This window comes from Salvelinus fontinalis, chromosome 12 (genome assembly GCF_029448725.1).
Source record: "Salvelinus fontinalis isolate EN_2023a chromosome 12, ASM2944872v1, whole genome shotgun sequence".
Lineage (NCBI taxonomy): Eukaryota > Metazoa > Chordata > Actinopteri > Salmoniformes > Salmonidae > Salvelinus > Salvelinus fontinalis.
The window spans coordinates 12599148-12619648 of record NC_074676.1 but is presented as its reverse complement, the minus strand read 5'-3'; the positions used below and the strand labels follow the sequence as shown (position 1 = coordinate 12619648).

At 43.7% G+C, this 20501-nt stretch overlaps 1 protein-coding gene across 2 annotated transcripts in view; it reads left to right on the top strand.

Annotated features, from left to right (window-relative positions):
- Positions 1-20501, top strand: part of LOC129866823 (protein O-mannosyl-transferase TMTC2-like) — a 166581-nt gene that overhangs the window by 115239 nt on the left and 30841 nt on the right. For both annotated transcript variants that reach the window (XM_055939755.1, XM_055939754.1), the window contains exons 3-8: positions 670-1516; positions 8620-8734; positions 9254-9339; positions 10642-10826; positions 11124-11202; positions 20332-20453. In XM_055939755.1, the coding sequence (XP_055795730.1) occupies positions 670-1516; positions 8620-8734; positions 9254-9339; positions 10642-10826; positions 11124-11202; positions 20332-20453 (1434 nt within the window). The remainder of the gene's footprint in view (positions 1-669; positions 1517-8619; positions 8735-9253; positions 9340-10641; positions 10827-11123; positions 11203-20331; positions 20454-20501) is intronic.

The following is a 20501-nucleotide window of genomic DNA, read 5'->3' as shown; positions in this document are numbered from 1 at the left end:
ATATGACGGTTAAGACCGTCTATGGGCCCGTATTCTGCCGTTTATTTTGACATGTTCGCAAAGGCCGGGTCTGTGAAGAGAAAGACAACACGGAATAAGTGAATGCTATGATGTAAGACCACATTTGCTCATTAGCCGTGATTATTTTGGCTTGAGTCAAAGATAAAGTCACAGGGCAGTTTTTCCCTTTCTTTTTTTCTGTTGGTTTATAATCCCAAGCAACTGTTAACTGATATCTTCCTGTTCATGGGTGTTTAAAAACCAACATCACAGCCAAAACATAACAATAAAATCCATTGTAGTTGACTTTTTTTGCAACACCTTCTAAAGATGCAGTCTAACACTTGGCTGAGAAAATTGTGCATGAACATGGCTTTTGTTTCAGATAACGTTACATAAAACACTCTTGTTTTTCCTTTTCCGTTTACGAACCCGTTATACTTTCTTGTGTTGTTTTTCCAGTTATTACATTCAATCTTATGCTCAATTTACCGACATGGCCTGGATCAAAATCAAATGCAAAGACTCCAAGAGTTAGAAAAATCACCAATCAACCAGAAAACGACTTTGGCTCTAGCTTCTCATGATGTTTTCTTGCTGTTGCTGCTTGCTTTCCAGTCAATTGCCGTCCTCCTAGTTTCAGCTCTGTTGTTGTTTTCTCTCTTCCAGAGGAGGAACGTCCACCTGCTGTTGAGTGTGTTGCTGTTGGCTGCCTGGGGTGCTGTTCTGCTGGTCTGCCGCCTTTACTGGATGGGTAACAAACCACCCAACTTCTCCAACTCAGACAACCCAGCGGGGGACTCCCCGTCCCTTCTCACCCGAGCACTCACCTTCCTCTACCTGCCCGCTGTCAACATGTGGCTCCTCCTCTGCCCGGACACACTGAGCTTCGATTGGTCCATGGACGCCTTGCCTCTGATCAGAGGCATTGTCGAATGGAGGAACCTTCATACCGTGGCCTTCTATGTGGGACTGCTCCTCCTGACTTGGTTTGGGCTTTGCACCCGCCGGGTCAAGGCCAAGGAGACCAACGGAAAAGCCCATCATGTAACCAACGGCAACGGGAGGTCCAACACCAATGGACACAGCTATCACCACCCTGACGTCCCCGACCACACAAACTCTGAAACAGAGCCTCACCCTGCCAGTGCACAAAACGGTATCAAAAAGCCTTACGTCACGAGGACTCGACTGCCCACCACTGAGAATGTAGTGGTGTTCTCCTTGGGCCTACTGGCCATCCCTTTCCTCCCTGCCACCAACCTGTTCTTCTATGTGGGCTTTGTGATAGCAGAGAGAGTACTGTACATCCCCAGTATGGGCTTCTGTCTGCTGCTGGCGGTGGGGCTGAGGTCCCTGTACGTGCGGCTGAGGCGAAGGTCCTCCAGGACTGTTTTGGTGTACTGTAGCGCCGCCATGGTCCTGCTGTTTGGGGTTAAAACGGTGCTGAGGAACCAGGACTGGCAGAACGAGGAGATGCTCTACAAGTCAGGAATATACGTGAATCCTGCTAAAGGTAACACACATAGACAAGCATACACACACACACACTTTAACATTCTCACATAATATAGGTTGACTCTGTATGACCTAAAGTAACATCACGTTAAGTGATAGCGTGATAGCTACTCCCTGTTAATGTGGGAGTGAAAGAAAGGGTGATTTTAAAAATCTACTCTGAGATATGAGCATGAGTGTTCAGAGCTCCTTGATAAATTGTTTACAGTATATCTGCTTCCAGGCAGTATATCCTCTCCAGGCAGTATATCCTCTCCAGGCAGTATATCATGGCTGAAGGACCTTTCAACACAAAGCCTCCATTGTAAACCTACTAAATATCCCACTATGGCAGACTAGAGTCTCTCTCCTTCTTACTTTTGGAGGACATCTTCACTGACATCTCTGCTTGATTGGCAATGAGGGGAAACGACATTACTAGAATATTCAAACATTCAAATTTAGGGTCACGGTCATCCAAAGAGTACTGTGTAGCTAATAGTGTTACTCCTGAGATAGTGAGCCGGGGCTAAGGACAGAGGTAACGGCAGGACATGTTGTGTTAGCTAATTTCCCTTTCAGATTCTGCGGCAGGGCTGATACGTGACAGCTGTTTATCCTGGCAACGCAGAGCAGCAGCTACGTTCCTTCCCTGGACCACTGTCCTCATACGATGTGTGATGAGACGCAATGGGCCGAGTCTGAAATAGTGACACACTCCGTTAAGCATTGAGAATAAGTTCTGTGAGAAAACACAGTTAAAGAGACGGAACAAATTCACATGGCAAGGTTTCTGTTGTAGTATATTCCCTATAAAAGGTCTTATTGTATTTACAGTCACATTTTAGAGGGTAAAGTTATTGACTTGTTTTTTTCTCTGCTCGGCTTTCCTATTGTTGTTATTGAGACTTTGGCGATATCTCTCTCAGACGCCTTAACTAATAAATAAATGCATAGCTCAAAGGAGCCTTTGGCATTACTGAGCACTTGATACATTTTAATGAAATGCAACCCGAATGATTTGCTATGTGTCTTTCCCCTCCTACACTGCCATCGGGAGAGCATGAAGAAACAGTGTCTAAGGGGCAGATTGTTCACTGTCATTCATGTTCACAGTTCTCTTACTCTTACTGCCTTCGGCAGTATATAGACCCAGTTAAATAGTGCATAAGTGCATACATAAGCCCATATGTATACATGATGGATCCCAACTGTCCATACTTAGCTACAGTATTGATTTAGTTGTCAAGCTAAAATATTGAAGAGAAACACTATTCAGTCGATTTGGTTGTCAAGCTACACTATATTTACAAAAGTATGTGGACACTCCGTCAAATGAGTGGATTTGGCTATTTCAGCCACACCCGTTGCTGACAGGTGTATAAAATTGAGCACATAGCTATGCAGTCTCCATAGACAAACATTGGCACGACAATGGCCTGACTGAAGAGCTCAGTGACGTTCAACGTGGCACAGTCATAGGATGCCGCCTTTCCAACAAGTCAGTTGGTCAAATTTCTGCCCTGTTAGAGCTGCCCCGGTCAACTGTAAGTTGTTATTGTGAAGGGGAAACGTCTAGGAGCAACAACGGCTCAGCCGCGAAGTGGTAGTCCACACAAGCTCACAGAAGGGGACTGCCGAGTTCTAAAGCACGTAGCGCATAAAAATCGTCTTTCATTGGTTGCAACACTCACTACCGAGTTTCAAACTGCCTCTGGAAGCAACGTCAGCACAAGAACTGTTCGGCAGGAGCTTCATGAAATAGGTGTCAATGGCCGAGCAGCCGCACACAAGCCTAAGATCACCATGCCAAGCGTCTGCTGGAGTGGTGTAAAGCTCGCTGCCATTGGACTCTGGAGCAGTGGAAACGTGTTCTCTGGAATGATTAATCACTCTTCACCATCTGGCAGTCCGACGGACGAATCTGGGTTTGGCGGATGCCAGGAGAACACTACCTGCCTCAATTCACTGTAAAGTTTGGTGGAAGAGGAATAATGGTCTGGGGCTGTTTTTCATGGTTAGGGCTAGGCCCTTCAACCCCATCAAACACCTTTGGGATGAATTGGAACGCCGACTGCAAGCCAGGCCTAATCACCCAACATCAGTGCCCAACCTCACTAATGCTCTTGGCTGAATGGATGCAAGTCCCCTCACCAATGTTCCAACATCTAGTGGAAAGCCTTCCCAGAAGAGTGGAGACTGTTATAGCAGCAAAGGGGGGACCAACTCCATATTCATGTCCATGATTAGTTATCAATATAGACATATTTTTCATAGGAAAATACAAATACCACTTGACAACAGAAATGTAGCTACTATACCTACTCCTTTCACACCCCTGAGATTGATTGCACCATTTTCCAGTCTACCAGACAAAGTTTTCACTCTATATTAATATACTATAGAGCAGTCGTATGGAACCGTTATTTTATTATTTTTCTGTTTGGAAATAATTGGGCTCTTTGACACACTGACTCCCTGGGGAGTCTTTTTTTCCTTAGTCTCCTTGGTCCCAGTAGCTCAGTACCAGCTGTGGATATGCCCTCTGTCCCAGCCTGCACAATGCCCTCTGAGGAGGGTAAAAACCAGACTGTTCCCAGATCAGTTTGTGCTGTCTTGCCAACCCCAATGGTCATTGTTTGACGTGACATTTGACGTGACGTGGCAAGACAAAACATACAGATCTGGGATCAGGCTTTATTTATACAGCACATTTTAGACATGAATGCAACGCAATATGCTTCACAGGAAAAAAAGAATTTAAAAACAATGAAATATTTACTACACAACAAACATAAGAGGATTAAAAAGAAAAGAATAACAATAAAAACTGAACGTCTAAAAAAAAGCACTGTAAGGAAAAGCGAAGGTGTGCTTTAAGATCTCTTTTAAATATGTCCATAGTTTCGAAACCCCTATTCCAGAGGCTGGGAGCATAGTAACTAAAGGCTGCCTATCCATGCCTCTTGGTCCTAGACTTAAAAATGACTAAAAGGCCAGTGCCAGAGGACCTGAGGGACCTACTGGGTACATAACTCAAAAGCATGTCTGACATGCATTGGGGTGCACAATCATAGATTGATTTAAATCAATCATCTTAAAATTGATTTTAAACCTCACAGGCAGCAAGTGCAGACTTGAATATCGGTGTAATGTGTGCTCCCCGTCTGGTCTTGGTCAGTAACCGTGCTGCAGCATTCTGTATGTTTTGCAGTTGACCAATGGCTTTCTTGGGTAGACCAGACAGGAGAGCATTACAGTGGTCAAGCCTGCTTGTAATATAAGCATGGATGAGTGTCTCTGTACCAGCCTAAGATAGAAACAGTTGCAACTTGACAATGTTCCTCAGGTGGTAAAAAGCTATTTTGGTCCCATTCCTAAAGTGTCGTTCGAAATTGAGTTCAGAATCTAAAATGACACCTAGGATTTTTACCTGGTGTTTTATCTTTATTAAAATGTGCGGCCATTTTCTTTATCTGTGCGTTGGCTCCAATAATAAGGACCTCAGTCTTGTCTTGATTTAGCTGGAGGAAGTTGTGAGCCATCCAAGTATTTAAATCACTAATACGTTCTAATATTTTATCTGTGGAGCTAAAATCCTCTGGTGACACAGAAATGTAAAGTTGTGTATCGTCTGCATAGCAGTGAAAACCAATGCTGTGCTTTCTGATAACGCTGACAAGGGGTAACTCATATAAACTGAACAGTACCGGACCCGAAACACCACATGTGATATCTATTTTTAGAACCGGACCAGAGAGGCTAATCCACCTCTTTTTTTCACCTTTATTTAACCAGGTAGGCCAGTTGAGAACAAGTTCTCATTTACAACTGCGACCTGGCCAAGATAAAACAAAGCAGTGCGACAAAAACAACAACACAGAGTTATACATGGAATAAACAAACATACGGTCAGTGACACAATAGAAAGAATCTATATACAGTGTGTGCAAATGTAGTAAGATTAGGGAAGTAAGGCAGTAAATAGGCCATAGTGACGAAATAATTACAATTTAGCATTAACACTGGAGTGATAGATGTGCAGATGATGATGTGCAAGTAGAGATACTGGGGTGCAAAAGAGCAAAACAAAATAACAATATGGGGATGAGGTAGCTGGGTGGGCTATTTACAGATGGGCTATGTACAGGTGCAGTGATCGGTAAGCTGCTCTGACAGCTGATGCTTATAGTTATTGAGGGAGATATAAGTCTCCAGCTTCAGTGACTTTTGCAATTCGTTCCAGTCATTGGCAGCAGAGAACTGGAAGGAAAGGCGGCCAAAGGAGGTGTTGGATTTGTGGATGAACCATGAAATATACCTGCTGGAGCGCGTGCTACGGGTGGGTGCTGCTATGGTGACCAGTGAGCTGAGATAAGGCGGGGCTTTACCTAGCAAAGACTTATAGATGACCTGGAGCCAGTGGGTTTGGCGACAGATATGTAGCGAGGGCCAGCCAATGAGAGCATACAGGTCGCAGTGGTGGGTAGTGTATGGGGCTTTAGTGACAAAACGGATGGCACTGTGATAGACTACATTCAATTTGTTGAGTAGGGTGTTGGAGGCTATTTTGTAAATGACATCACCAAAGTCAAGGATCGGTAGGATAGTCAGTTTTACGAGGGTATGTTTGGCAGCATGAGTGAAGGAGACTTTGTTGTGAAATAGGAAGCCGATTCTAGATTTAATTTTGGATTGGAGATGCTTAATGTGAGTCTGGAAGGAAAGTTTACAGTCTAACCAGACACCTAGGTATTTGTAGTTGTCCACATATTCTAAGTCAGAACCGTCGGTGCCTGCGGGTGTGTGCAGGCACCGATCAGTTGAAGAGCATGCATTTAGTTTTACTAGCATTTAAAACCAGTTGGAGGCCACGGAAGGAGAGTTGTATGGCATTGAAGGTCATTTGGAGGTTTGTTAACACAGTGTCCAAAGAAGGGCCAGATGTGTACAGAATGGTGTCGTCTGCATAGAGGTGGATCAGAGAATCATCAGCAGCAAGAGCGACATCATTGATGTATACAGAGAAAAGAGTCGGCCTGAGAATTGAACCCTGTGGCACCCCCATAGAGACTGCCAGAGGTTCGGACAACAGGCCCTCCGATTTGAAACACTGAACTCTGTCTGAGAAGTAGTTGGTGAACCAGGCGAGGCAGTCATTTGAGAAACCAAGGCTGTTGAGTCTGCCGATAAGAATGCGGTGATTGACAGAGTCGAAAGCCTTGGCCAGGTCGATGAAGACGACTGCACAGTACTGTCTTCTATCGATGGCGGTTATGATATTGTTTAGGACCTTGAACGTGGCTGAGGTGCACCCATGACCAGCTCGGAAACCAGATTGCATAGCGGAGAAGGTACGGTGGGATTCAAAATGGTCGGTGATCTGTTTGTTAACTTGGCTTTCGAAGACTTTAGAAAGGCAGGGCAGGATGGCTATAGGTCTGTAACAGTTGGGGTCTAGAGTGTCTCCCCCTTTGAAGAGGGGGATGACCGCGACAGCTTTCCAATCTTTAGGGATCTCAGACGATACGAAAGAGAGGTTGAACAGGCTAGTAATAGGGGTTGCAACAATTGCGAGGGATAATTTTAGAAAGAGAGGGTCCAGATTGTCTAGCCCAGCTGATTTGTAGGGGTCCAGATTCTGCAGCTCTTTCAGAACATCAGCTATCTGGATTTGGGTGAAGGAGAAGCGAGGGGGGCTTGGGCAGGTTGCTGCGGGGGGCCCTTCAGTGAAATAAAACAATAACGACTAACCGAAACAGCAGTAGACAAGGCAAATTGATATTAGAGATAGAGGCATAAAGCAATCACAGGTGTTGGTCGGGAGAGCTAAGACAACGACGGGTAAATGGCGATGTATGGGCAGAGAGGGTCAGTTAGGTACACACAGGACCTGAGTTCGAGGCTGGGGCCGACAGATAAACAAAATGAGGTACAATGTTAATGAACAGACCAGCAGGCATCAGCTGTGTAGCCTAGTGATCATAGGGTCTAAGCAATAGGTGAGTCAGGGAGCCGTTCGGTAGTCGCTACTAAGCTATGCGAGCGGGAGACACGGCGTTCAGAAAGCTAGCGGGCCGGGGATAGCGGATGGGTCTTCGGCGAAACCGCAACGGAAAAGCCTGTTGAAACATCGGACGATTACGTTGGCAGACCAGTCGTGATGGATCGGCGGGGCTCCGTGTCGACAATATGGGTCCAGGCCAATTGGCAAAAGAGGTATTGTAGCTCACGAATTAGCTGGTATACATCTCCCGGCTGGCCGGAATCCGGTGATTTGGTGGAGAAAAGCAGTCCGATATGCTCTGGGTTGATATTGCGCTGTGTAGACTGGCAGGTAATTGTCCGAGCTAAAGCTGGCTAGTGTCCGAGCTAAAAGTGAAGACTGCTAGCAGTGGCAAACAATGACTAGTAGCTAGTAGCTAGTTTGCTAGCTAGCTTCTGATGGAGGTTCCAGTTATAAGGTATAAAAAAAATAGCAGATCCGTACCACGTTGGGTGAGGCTGGTTGCAGGAGAGTATGTTTCGTTCGTAGATGGAAAGTGAGATTAAAATATGTACGAAAAAAATGAAAAACGAAGACTATTTACAGACTAATTAACTAGCAACAAGAAAAACACACGTCCGACTGCTACGCCATTTTGCTACGCCATACTACTCCAGTCAGTCCAGAAGGACATCATGGTCAACAGTGTTATATGTAGCACTTAAATCCAAGAGTACAAGGACAGAGACCTGTTTGGCATCTGTGTTGGCTCTAAAATAATTTACAACTTTAACTAAGGCTGTCTCTGTGCTGTACTGTGCTGGGCCCAAAAGCCAGATTGGAATAAAAAAATATATAGTTTCGCTGTTTGACAAACTTTTTCTCTAGATTAAGGTTGGATATTGGCCGAAAATTGCTAAAAGCTGAATAATCTAGATTATTTTTATTCAGAAGAGGTTTCACCGTAGCAGTTTTTAGTGCTGCGAGGAAAGTGCCTGTGAACAGGGAGTGATTAACAATAGCTCGTACTTTTTCAGATACGCAAAAAAAAACCTAAGGCAGAGATAGAGGGTGTTCGAAAGAGGCTGGCAGCCATAATGATTGACACTGTTAACCTTATTTTCTCCCTCCATCAGCATGGGGCAATCTTGGAAACGTTCTAAAGAACCAGGGCAAGATGGCGGAGGCGGAGCAGGCGTACAGGAACGCCCTCTACTACCGCAGGAACATGGCAGACATGCTGTATAACCTGTGAGTGTCTATAGCAAATCAAATCTATTTATAACGCCCTTTTTACATCAGCATAGACTCTGTGTGCATACATGAGCATCACTGTCTCCCCTTACACACACACGTCTGTCTATTGCTCAGTGGTCTTCACAGAGAGGAAATTGTGTTTTGTGTTCCTGCTGTCTCTGTGACAGTAGGTTATTAATCATGCTGTGTCAGCATGAGGGTAGGACAACAGCCAGCACACAGCCAATACTCAACATTAGCCCCAAGGGCTTTAGGTGTTACTCAACAGAACCTTAGATTATTTTCCATTTTTAGATTGTTTAGAACAGATGTAGAGATTAGGTACAGTAGCATTTTGTTTTACGGCACTGTTTCCAATTATATTGATCTAGTAATTACTAGGAAGCTGTATTACCTTGTTGTCTTACGTTATTCAGTCTTATAAGACACATTGGACGTTAATTAGTCACTTCTGTTGAGATTCGTAGACGTGAGAGTCCCTAACTTTCTCTGTTACTTCTTTCTCTGTTATAGCGGCTTGCTGCTACAAGAAAACAACAAGTTCTCTGAGGCGCTCCACTACTATAAACTGGCCATTGGGAGCAGGCCAACTCTGGCTTGTAAGTACAGCTCCTCTTTTTTTTAACAATTTCCAGCTCTTGGTGTTGCACAGTGCCAATGTCCAGGCAACTGCCAATGGGACTGAGGGTGAGGGAGGGCACAGGCAGGCCTGCTACATTGCTAGATGAATGATTGAATACAACCTGTAGGTTAGCTTTCAAGGACCACAAGCCGACAGATTAAACTATTGCATAATTTAATTTAATATGAATCGAGGTCAAAGTCTCTCTCTCTCCTCTCTCCTCTCTCGCTCAATGATGATTATTTTCCTCTCTTACCTTGAGGAAAGTTGCATGCATGTTTTCTGTTAGTTCATTATCCCCCTCTGTCTCTCTCCTCCCTTAATGGTGCTAGTTTTCCTTGAGTCTTACCTTAACTCTTTCATGCACGCTTCCTGCTAGCTCGTTATCAGCATTGTTCAACTGTCACACTGCCTGGTTAGCAGAGGTCACTCTCACGTGCTCAATTATTCCCCATTGTTTTTCCTATCAACCGATGACAGATAAACAGTGGAGTCCTTGATTTCCCTTCCTTTGTCTCCCAAAGTGTAATTAATAATGATGAATATAAATCAAGATGATGATCATAGTCCTCATTCATTATGCAATTACCCCATCTTTTACTGGCGATAGCTAATTGAATGATTTACCTAAAGCGGTGGTCGTGGTGATGGAAGTGAAGGAATGAGAGCAAGTCAGATAATAGATGTCATTTGTCATGGTTGTACCATTCTTCACTGCATTTAACTGACAGCTGGTACAACTTGGATTCTGGTCAAGTAACGATTCCAAAGTGCCATCTCCATGACGATAGAAAAGCTCTAATGATAGACAGTTCTATTCACACTCTTCTCATATCCCTTTCAGGCACAAATTCTTAATGGAAACAGTCTTCACCAACACTCTAGCCAAGGGAATATATGCAATTTATTCCTAGAATGGGATTGTTGAGTAGAATTTGGAACTTGGCCAGTTCACTTTGGATGGACAAAGGACAGAGAGAACTGAGGAGAGGGGCTAGGTAGGACACTAGTGTAGTCTACGTTTCATCATGGCATGCTGAGGCACACATACATTATTAGTAGAGCCAGTTCCACCCCGCAGACTCCCATTCACATTCCATCCCCTCGGAGTCTTGAACATGTATTGGCACCCCATGGATGTGGCAGCTAATTGATCCACAGTGGGTGGCCAATTTATTTCCGAAAGACGCTTGATAATGACTAGTTTCAGCCCCATAGAGCCTAATTACTCTCTGCCTGCATGTTGATCGTGTATTTGATCTCTCGTTCCCCCCTGCAGCAGCCTACTTGAACACAGGGATCGTCCTGATGAACCAGGGGAGAATGGATGAAGCCAAGAAGACCTTCCTGACCTGCGCCGATATCCCCGACGAGAACCTGAAAGACCCCCACGCCCACAAGAGCTCCGTTACCAGCTGCCTATACAACCTGGGCAAGCTGCTCCATGAGCAGGGGCATCAGGAGGTAGAATAGAGGGGCAGATGGAGGGCGCACACACACATACACACACACACACTCACAAGGACACACACACACCAAACATACACACAGAAACACACACCAGTGGAGGCTGCTGAGAGGAGGAAGGCTCATAATAATGGCTGGAATGCAGTCAATGGAATGGCATCAAACACATCAAACACGTAGTTTCCATGTGGTTGATACCATTCCATTGACTGCAGAAGAGAAATGACTTGTGGCCCCGGCCTGGTTGGGCCCTCGTGCCTAATGGATGGTTCCTTTTGTTTTATTAATTCCTAGGAGGCCCTCTCGGTGTATAAAGAAGCAATACAGAAAATGCCAAGACAATTTGCACCTCAGAGCCTCTATAACATGATGGGTAAGTGGCAATTCTCTTTCTCTCGAACCAAACACAGAAGCTGTTATTTTTTTGTGAGAAAAATTATATTAAAATGGAATAGAAGATTGGTAGATCGGAATGCAAGTTAATGTGTGTTTCATTTGTAAGTGTGGGGGTACATTTGCAACCATTGTGTCAGCTGTTGGCTGTTAGCTTGGCTCCATTTACAGTACTTCTACCGGAGTTTGTTGAACTTTATTCCACCTGAAGGGTCTCAGGATTGAATTGTATTGCTTGTGGCCAGTGTCTTGAGCTCGTCAGCTGAGCTAGGCTTACAGTAAGCATGACAGATTAGCATGGTTTCGGAGGGTAGACTCTGCCTAGGGTTGTTCGTTTTAAAGGTGCTCTGTTTTCATAACGTCTTATAAATCTTCATCTGTTTTTTTTCTAAGATACGTAAACCGGCATCAAAGTCGGGGTGTGTGGCAGCAGCTCAACGCACCCATTGAGGCCCCAATGTTGAGGTTTCCACTGTGCGTTAACGCAGTTAATTTGCTTTCCACTGCAATAATAACCGCGCTCTTCAAGTTACAGTCATGTGAAAGCAGCTGCAGACTGAGTTGTGACTTTTGATTGCAAAAAACAATAATATTTAATTTCAAGTGACCCCCAATTCCACTCACACCCTTGTCCCTCAATGGCCATTCTCAGCCCTGCTGAGAAGTCTCAATCTGCCTTTGCTCCCTCTGTGGCTCCCCCATGTTGTTCCTTTCTATCGTTCTCTCTCTTACTCTCTATTTCTCTCCCTCTCTCTCTCCCTCTCTCTTTTTCTTCTTCTAAGTCTCTCTCTTTCACTCCCTCTCTCACTCTCTTGCTGAATTCCAACAAGCCCCCCTAATACAGTAATTTTTCCAGTGGAGTCAAATTCAGCTTGACAGAGGTGCTGAGATTATGTCCAATTGTTGACCAAATCATTTCTAACAGTTTGAAAGCTGTAAGAGCTGTGGGAGGTTGGGTGGTACAGCATTTTCCCATATTTCTGGCAACTTTTGGCAGTTTACATGGCTGTCTGGGTCAAAGTTGGGTCTTAATCTGACCCCCCCCCCCCCCCTCCTCTCAAAGGTGCAATGGAATGTTCCACTATATGTGGTTTTCAAGTCCTTGAGATTTGTTTCACTTCAAATGTTATGTCCGTGTCTGTGCTCCCTCACAGAGCTCCATCTGAAGCTGATGGTTGGCTAAAAAGCACGAAGTCGGTTGCTGTTACCAGCTCTACATTACACCATGTCCGACAAATATGTATATAGATTAAGCTATTCATATTGCCCGTATCATAATCATAACCGTAACAGTCAATATACAGTATTATATTAGCTGCTGACAAGGACATTTATTAAGTCTGAGGATTCTGTAACCCAACTAGGACATACAATATCTCACATCTGATCTGAAAGGAAAGAAAGTTTGTGCTGATGGAGAACAGTTTTAAAGATATCTCTTCTAACAGACTTTCTTTGGATACTTTATATACTGGCTTACAAAAGACTTCCCAAACTCTGATCCTTATCATGAGCAAAAATGAAAATGGGGTCTTATATTTGATACCATTTACATGCTTGAGTATCCTGTATTTAAGGGTATATTAAGGGTACATTACAGGCCATTGCTAATGAAGAACACGGAGATGTCTGTTGATCATCTCAGAGGTCAGCAGGTTAGCATTCCTCACCAGCCACCTGCACGGGCGGATTGGCCGAATGGCAATTCTGGCAAATGCGAGAAGGGCCGGACCATCTTTTATTGGGGTGGGCTGGTCGAAATTGACCCCAAAATGCGCTATATATACAAAAGTATGTGGACACACCTTCAAATTAGTAGATCTGGCTATTTCAGCCACATCCGTTGCTGACAGGTGTATAAAATTGAGCACACAGCCATGTAATCTCCATAGACAAACATTGGCAGTAGAATGGCCCGTACTGAAGAGCTCAGTGACTTTCAACATGGCACTGTCATAGGATGCCACCTTTCTAACAAGTTAGTTCGTCAAATTTCTGCCCTGCTTGAGCTGCCCCGGTCAACTGTAAATGCTGTTATTGTGAAGTGGAAATGTCTAGGAGGAACAATGGATCAGCCGCACAAGCTCACAAAATGAACTGATGAGTCCTGAAGCACGTACCGCATAAAAATGATCCATCCTCGGTTGCAACACTCACTATCGAGTTCCAAACTGTCTCTGGAAGCAACGTCAGCACAAGAACTGTTCGTCGGGAGCTTCATGAAATGGGTTTCCATGGCCGAGCAGCTGCACACAAGCCTAACATCCCCAAGCGCGATGCCAAGTGTCGGCTGGAGTGGTGTAAAGCTCGCTGTCATTGGACTCTGGAGCAGTGGAAACACTCCAGAAGAGTGGACGCTGTTATAGCAGGTAAAGCAGGGACCAACTCCAGGAGCTGTTCGAGCAGGTGTCCACATACTTTTGGTAATGTAGTGCAGTGGTTCCCAACCAGGGGTACTAAGACCCCCTGGGGTACTTGGCCTATCCACAGAGGGTAAATATTTATTTGCTTCTGAATCTCAGTCTCTTCAGCCCAGCGAGTGGGTTTATGATCTTGTAGTAATGCGTGACTCCGCTTTCGGATTGCATTACATAGCCACCGCCTTTGGAGGCTGGAAAGTCCCGCCTATTTCGTTCGCTGAAAGGCCGGTCACTTGTTAGCAGTATTATATCCATCCAAAACATTAAGGAACTGGCAGTCTCTCTCTCCTTCTCGCTCCCCATTTTCTTCTATTAAATTATATGTAGCCTAATATTTAAACACTTAGCTAAGTGGGCAGGGGGTAACACATTACATTCGCTAATTTTAATTATAAACTGGGCGGTTCGAGCCCTGAATACTGATTGACTTACAGCCGTGGTATATCTGACCGTACACCACGGGAATGACAAAACATGTATTTTTACTGTTCTAATTACGTTGGAAACCAGTTTATAATAGCAATAAGGCACCTCAGGGGTTTGTATACCATGGCTAAGGGCTGTATCCAGGCACTCCGCGTTGCGTCGTGTTAAGAACAGCTCTTAGCCGTGGTATATTGGCCATATACCACACCCCCTCGTGCCTTATTGCTTAAATATGTAGTTACGCTGTTATAAGGTAGTAAATAAGACAATGGTCATCTATAAGGCATGTATTTTAAGGGTCCATAATAAACCATTTATAAATTGTGTTTAGCATTTATTTATAATTTCTCCCACATTAATAAACGATTTACTAATCATTAGGAAATTATTTTTGCATTCCCCAATCTAAAGTGAGCGCTATTTATACTTTAGAAATACTTTATAAATAATTTGAGTGACCAGTTTAATATCTCACAAAAAGTTGGCCATGCCATTGGTAGACATTCCTGCAGTACCTGGTAAAAGAACAAGCACACAAAACAGGATGTTCAAGGAAATAAATATGTACTGTATGCATGTGTGAACAACTAGCTAACTTACATTGACAAATGATGGAGTAATAGTTCATAAATGGTGTGCAAACAGTCTGTAAATACCTTATAAAGTGTTAATTATGGACCCTTGAAATAAAATGTTACCCTAGGATGTTGCTGGGACCAGCACAGGCAGTGTGGTCCCTGGTCTTCTGGTCCCAGTGATGGTAGACACATGTACTGCCAGTTTATTTATAATTTGGCTCTATATTATATACAGTGCCTTCAGAAAGTATTCAAACCCGCTGGCTTTTTCCTCATTTTGTTGTGTTACAGCCTGCATTTAACATGTATTAAATTGAGATTTAAACCACATAATGTCAAAGTGAAATTGTGTTTTTCAAAGTGTTTACAGATTAATTGCAAGCCGAAATAAGTTCAGGAGTAAAAATGATCTAACAAGTCACATAATAAGTTGAATGGACTCACCCAATAATAGTGTTTAACATTATTTTTGAATGACTACCTCATCTCTTTACCCCACACTTACAATTTTCTGTAAGGTCCCTCATTCGAGCAGTGAATTTCAAATTTCAAAACACAGATTCAACCACAAAGACCAGAGAGGTTATCCAATGCCTCGCATAGGAGGGCACATATTGGTAGACGGGTTAAAAAAAATCAACAGACAATGACTATCCTTTTGAGCAGGGTGAAGTTAGTCATTACCATTACACTGGATGGTGTATCAATAAACCCAGTCACTACAAATATACAGGCGTCCTTCCTAAATCACTTGCCGGAGAGGAACAAAACCGCTCAGGGATTTCACCATGAGGCCAATGCTGACTTTAAAATAGTTACAAAGTTTAATGGCGGGATAGGAGGATGGATCAACAACATTGTAGTTTTATTTATTTATTTCATTTTTTTTTAACCTTTATTTCACTAGGCAAGTCAGTTAAGAACAAATTCTTATTTACAATGACGGCCTACCACAGCCAAACCCTAACCCGCATGACACTGGACCAATTCTGCGCCGCCCTCCACAATACTAAGCTATACAAGCCAGCCACACTAATGTGTTGGAGGAAACACCGTACAACTGGCGACCGTGTCAGCGTGCATGCGCCAGGCCCGCCACAGGAGTTGCTAGAGCGCGATGGGACAAGGACATCCCGGCTGGCCAAACCTTCCCCTAACCCAGACGACGCTGGGCTAGTTGTGCGCTGCCTCATGGGTCTCCCGGTCACGGCCTAGATCAGTGCTGTGCCTTAGACCGCTGCGCCACTCGGGAGGCCCCAACAATTCACTTTTGGTCCCGAATAGTGTTTCTACTTACATGTACAAATTACCTCGACTAACCTGTACCCCCACACATTGACTTGGTACCGGTACCCCCTGTATATAGCCTCATTATTGTTATTTTATTGTGTTACTTTTTTTTGTTTTTTGTAAACAATGTAAATGTAAATGTTAAAAAACAACAATGTAGTTCAAGAAATAGTGTTAAGGGCTTGTAAGTAAGCATTTCACGGTAAGGTCTACACCTGTTGTATTTGGGCCATGTGACAAATAAAATTAGATTTGATTAGATATGTATGTTTGGGGCAAATCCAGTACAACACATTACTGAGTTACACTCTCCACATTTTAAACATAGTGGTGTCTGCATCATGTTATGGGTATAGTTGTAATCGTTAAGGATTGGGGAGTTTTTCAGGATAAAAAGAAACAGAATAGAGCTAAGCACAGTCAAATTCCTAGAGGAAAACCTGGTTCAGTCTGCTTTCACCCGACACCGGGAGAGGAATTCACCTTTCAGCATGACAATACACTGGAGTTGCTTACCATGAAGACAGTGGCCGAGTTACAGTTTTGACTTAAATCTGCTTGAAAATAAATGGTAAGACCTGGAAATGGTTGTCTAGCAATGATCAACAACCAATGTGACAGACATAAAATAATTATGAAAAGAATAATGGGCAAATGTTGCACATTCCAGGTGTGGGAAGCTCTTAGAGACTTACCCAGAAAGACTGACCGCTGTAATTGCTATGAAAGGTGATTCTAACATGGATCGACTCAGGGGGTTGAATACTTATTTAATCAAGACATATTAATGTTTTATGATTCACCATTTTTTTAAACTAATGTTTAAAAAAAATCAATGTTGGCAGAGTATTTTGAGTAGATCGTTGACAAAAAATGACAAATCAATTTTAATCCCACTTTGTAACACAACAAAATGTGGAAAAAGTCAAGGGGTGTGAATACTTTCTGAAGGTACTGTATGTAATAGTAAACGTTAGGATAGGGGGGACATGTATGGCAGCCAGGCACTTGTATTTGTAATATAAGTACACTGAACAAAAATATAAATGCAACATGTAAAAAAATGTAATGAGCTGAAATGAAAGATCCTAGAAATGTTCCATACCCACAAAATACTTATTTCTCTAAAACATTTTGCACAAATTTGTTTACATCCCTGTTAGTGAGCATTTCTCCTTTGCCAATATAATCCATCCACCTGACAGGTGTGGCATATCAACTTGTACTGGAGACAGTTAAATGCCACTCTAAAATGTTAAGTTTTGTCACACAACACAATGCCACAATGCCACACGTTTTGAGGGAGCATGCAATTGGCACAATGACTGCAGGAAAGTCCACCAGAGCTGTTGCCAAAGAATTTAATATTCATTTTGGCCTTGCACTGCAGTTCGATGTTGTAACCGACTTCAGTGGACAAAGGCTCACTTTCGATGGCCACTGGCACGCTGGAGAAGTGTGCTCTTCACAGATGAATCCCGGATTCAGATTGCAGACAGCGTGTATGGCGTTGTGTGGGCGAGCAGTTTGCTGATATCAACATTTTGAACAGAGTGCCCCATGGGGTTATGGTATGGGCAGGCATAAGCTATGAACAACGAACACAATTGCATTTTATCGATGGCAATTTGAACGCACATAGATACCATGACGAGATGCTGAGGCCCATTGTCGTGCCATTCATCCACTGCAATCACCTCATGTTTCAGCATGATAATGCACGGCCCCATGTTGCCAGGATCTGTACACAATTCCTGGAAGCTGAGCATGTTTGGGATGCTCTGGATCGACGTGTACGACAGCCTGTTCCAGTTCCCGCCCATATCCAGCAACTTCGTACAGTCATTGAAGAGGAGTGGGACAACATTCCACAGGCCACAATCAACAGCCTGATCAACTCTATGCAAATGAGATGTGTTGTGCTGCATGAGGCAAATGGTGGTCACACCAGATACTGACTGGTTTTCTGATCCACGCCCCTACCTTCTTTTTTAAGGTATCTGTGACCAGCAGATGCATATCTTTAATCCCAGTCGTGAAATCTGTAGACTGAGGCTTAATTTATTTATTTAAATTGACTGATTTCCTTATATGAACTGTAACTCAGTGAAATCTTGAAAATTGTTGCATATTGCGTTTATATTTTTGTTCAGTGTAGTTAGTCTTTCATAAGGTATTATGAGCCAATGGTCATCTATTAGGCAGTAATTGTTCTTCTTTATCTAATTCATGTGTTTATTCATTCACAACTAGGATGTTGCTGTGGGAAAGGATGCTAGGCTTAGCAGAGACAGCTCAGAGGTCAGTGTTTATTCATTCACAACTAGGATGTTGCTGTGGGAAAGGATGCTAGGCTTAGCAGAGACAGCTCAGAGGTCAGTGTTTATTCATTCACAACTAGGATGTTGCTGTGGGAAAGGATGCTAGGCTTAGCAGAGGCAGCTCAGAGGTCAGTGTTTATTCATTCACAACTAGGATGTTGCTGTGGGAAAGGATGCTAGGCTTAGCAGAGACAGCTCAGAGGTCAGTGCAGTGGAAGTAGGAAGAAAAGAGAGACACAGATGTTCCTTAATATGTTGGCTCTATATGTAATAGCAATTAACACAGTGACAGACAGACAGACAGAATGACAACAGAGGAGAACAAGGAGAAGCACAGACGGACAGAGTGACAGACAGACAGACAGACAGACAGACAGACAGACAGACAGACAGACAGACAGACAGACAGACAGACAGAACAGACAGACAGAACAGACAGACAGACAGAACAGACAGACACAACAGACAGACAGAACAGACAGACAGAACAGACAGACAGAACAGACAGAGTGACAGCAGAGAATATGCAGAGACAGACTGCACAACAGAGAGGCAACAGCGGCAAAGTTATAGTGGTGAGTTGTATCTCCAGTGGTGCTTTTACATGTTGTAAAACAGGGTCCCTTCTTAAAAAACTCAGTCAGGCTTTTAACTTACTGCTGTTGAGAATTGTAATAGTACAGTGCACAAAGTTCAATTTCGATATGGGCAGTTTTCCTCTTATGTCATTCACTGACAGACCCTAGAGAGCTATTTTTAACCTGTCAGAAATGTCAAGTTGGTCAACTACTGGCCATGTTAGCTAAAGACGAACTGTTTTGCCGGTAGTCGTGGTAATACTAGGAAAGTTTAGATGCGATCACCATATAAGTTCAACGATGAAAAAGCCTGGAAGGAGGAGAGATGACTAGAAATGATTCGGTTGGCCGTTTTATGTGTGGATTAATTTGTCGGAGTAGAGGACCTTGTGCAGTTCAGGTAAAATAACAACTCAATGTTTATATCCCAGGACAAATTAGCTAGCAACAGCAAGCTAGCTAAATAGGACAAATTAGCTAGCAAGTGCAAGCTAACTAGCTAAATTGCCATACATATTTAATGTTTTTCGACCTGTCCCCAAATTAATGTCATTGGTTCAGAGTTTGTTTTGATATTTTAACCTGCGTGTCGTGATCGCGTTTGGTGTAGGCGGACAAAATACATTTATGCACGATAGCGCAAGATGGCGCACGCGCGCAGCCGGTTTGGGTGCTCTGTTAGGTGTCCTGACAGACATAACACGCATGCGGTGATGTGGGCTGGTGTGGCTAAAATGCCAGGGATTAATTTTTGTTCCAGTCCACCCCTGGCCACCTGTTGTTTCTCTCCAGTTTCTTATCAATGGAAATGATTAGCCATAATCCCCAGTGTATTATCTAGATTCAGTCCGCTAGTTTAGATTACACATCCCGTAATTTGCACTCCTCGTGGGTGTGGATTGAAAAACGAACCATGTTACAAGTTCATGTGAAACCTATCACTGTCACGTCCCCTGTCCCTGTATTATTCCTGAGATAATTACATTTAAAACATTGTTTTGTCTTGTGTTTTCCCCATTTTTCCCAACTGTGTCGTCAGCGTTCTTATAATACGTGTGAGGGGCTGGATGAGGTATCAGATGATGTCTGAAGGATCAGGGAGGGTGTTTCTACTCATGTCATCAGCATCATGTCATCCGATCAGCTCAGGCCAGTCTTAGCAAAGTACGTTAAGCCTGGAGTACATTAGGCCTCCCACAGAACTCCATCTAACAAACACATGGGGGGATCTGAAAATCCACCTTTAGGTTCGATTATTATTTTTACAGGATTGTCACTGAGCAATGTTGTAATGGGTGTGTCCCTGACCCTAGTCCTAGTAATAGCTCCATTAGTTAATAAAACACGAGTTTGGTATCGGGTTTCAAAGTGCACTGGAGTCATGGCGGGCCTTTCTGGATGACTGCCCTAGCTGTCATTGAATGTGTGAGACAATGGGAAGACGTGTGGCTCCTTAACTTCTGACCCTTGACCCAACCCCTCACTTCCCCTCGCAGGAGAGGCCTACATGAGACTGAACAAGCTGACCGATGCCGAGCACTGGTACAAAGAGTCCCTGAGAGCCAAGCCAGACCACATCCCAGCACACCTGACCTACGGCAAACTCCTCGCCCTCACGGTAAGTTGTTCTTCACCATCATTAGCATCTTCTTCTTCTTTCTTATCC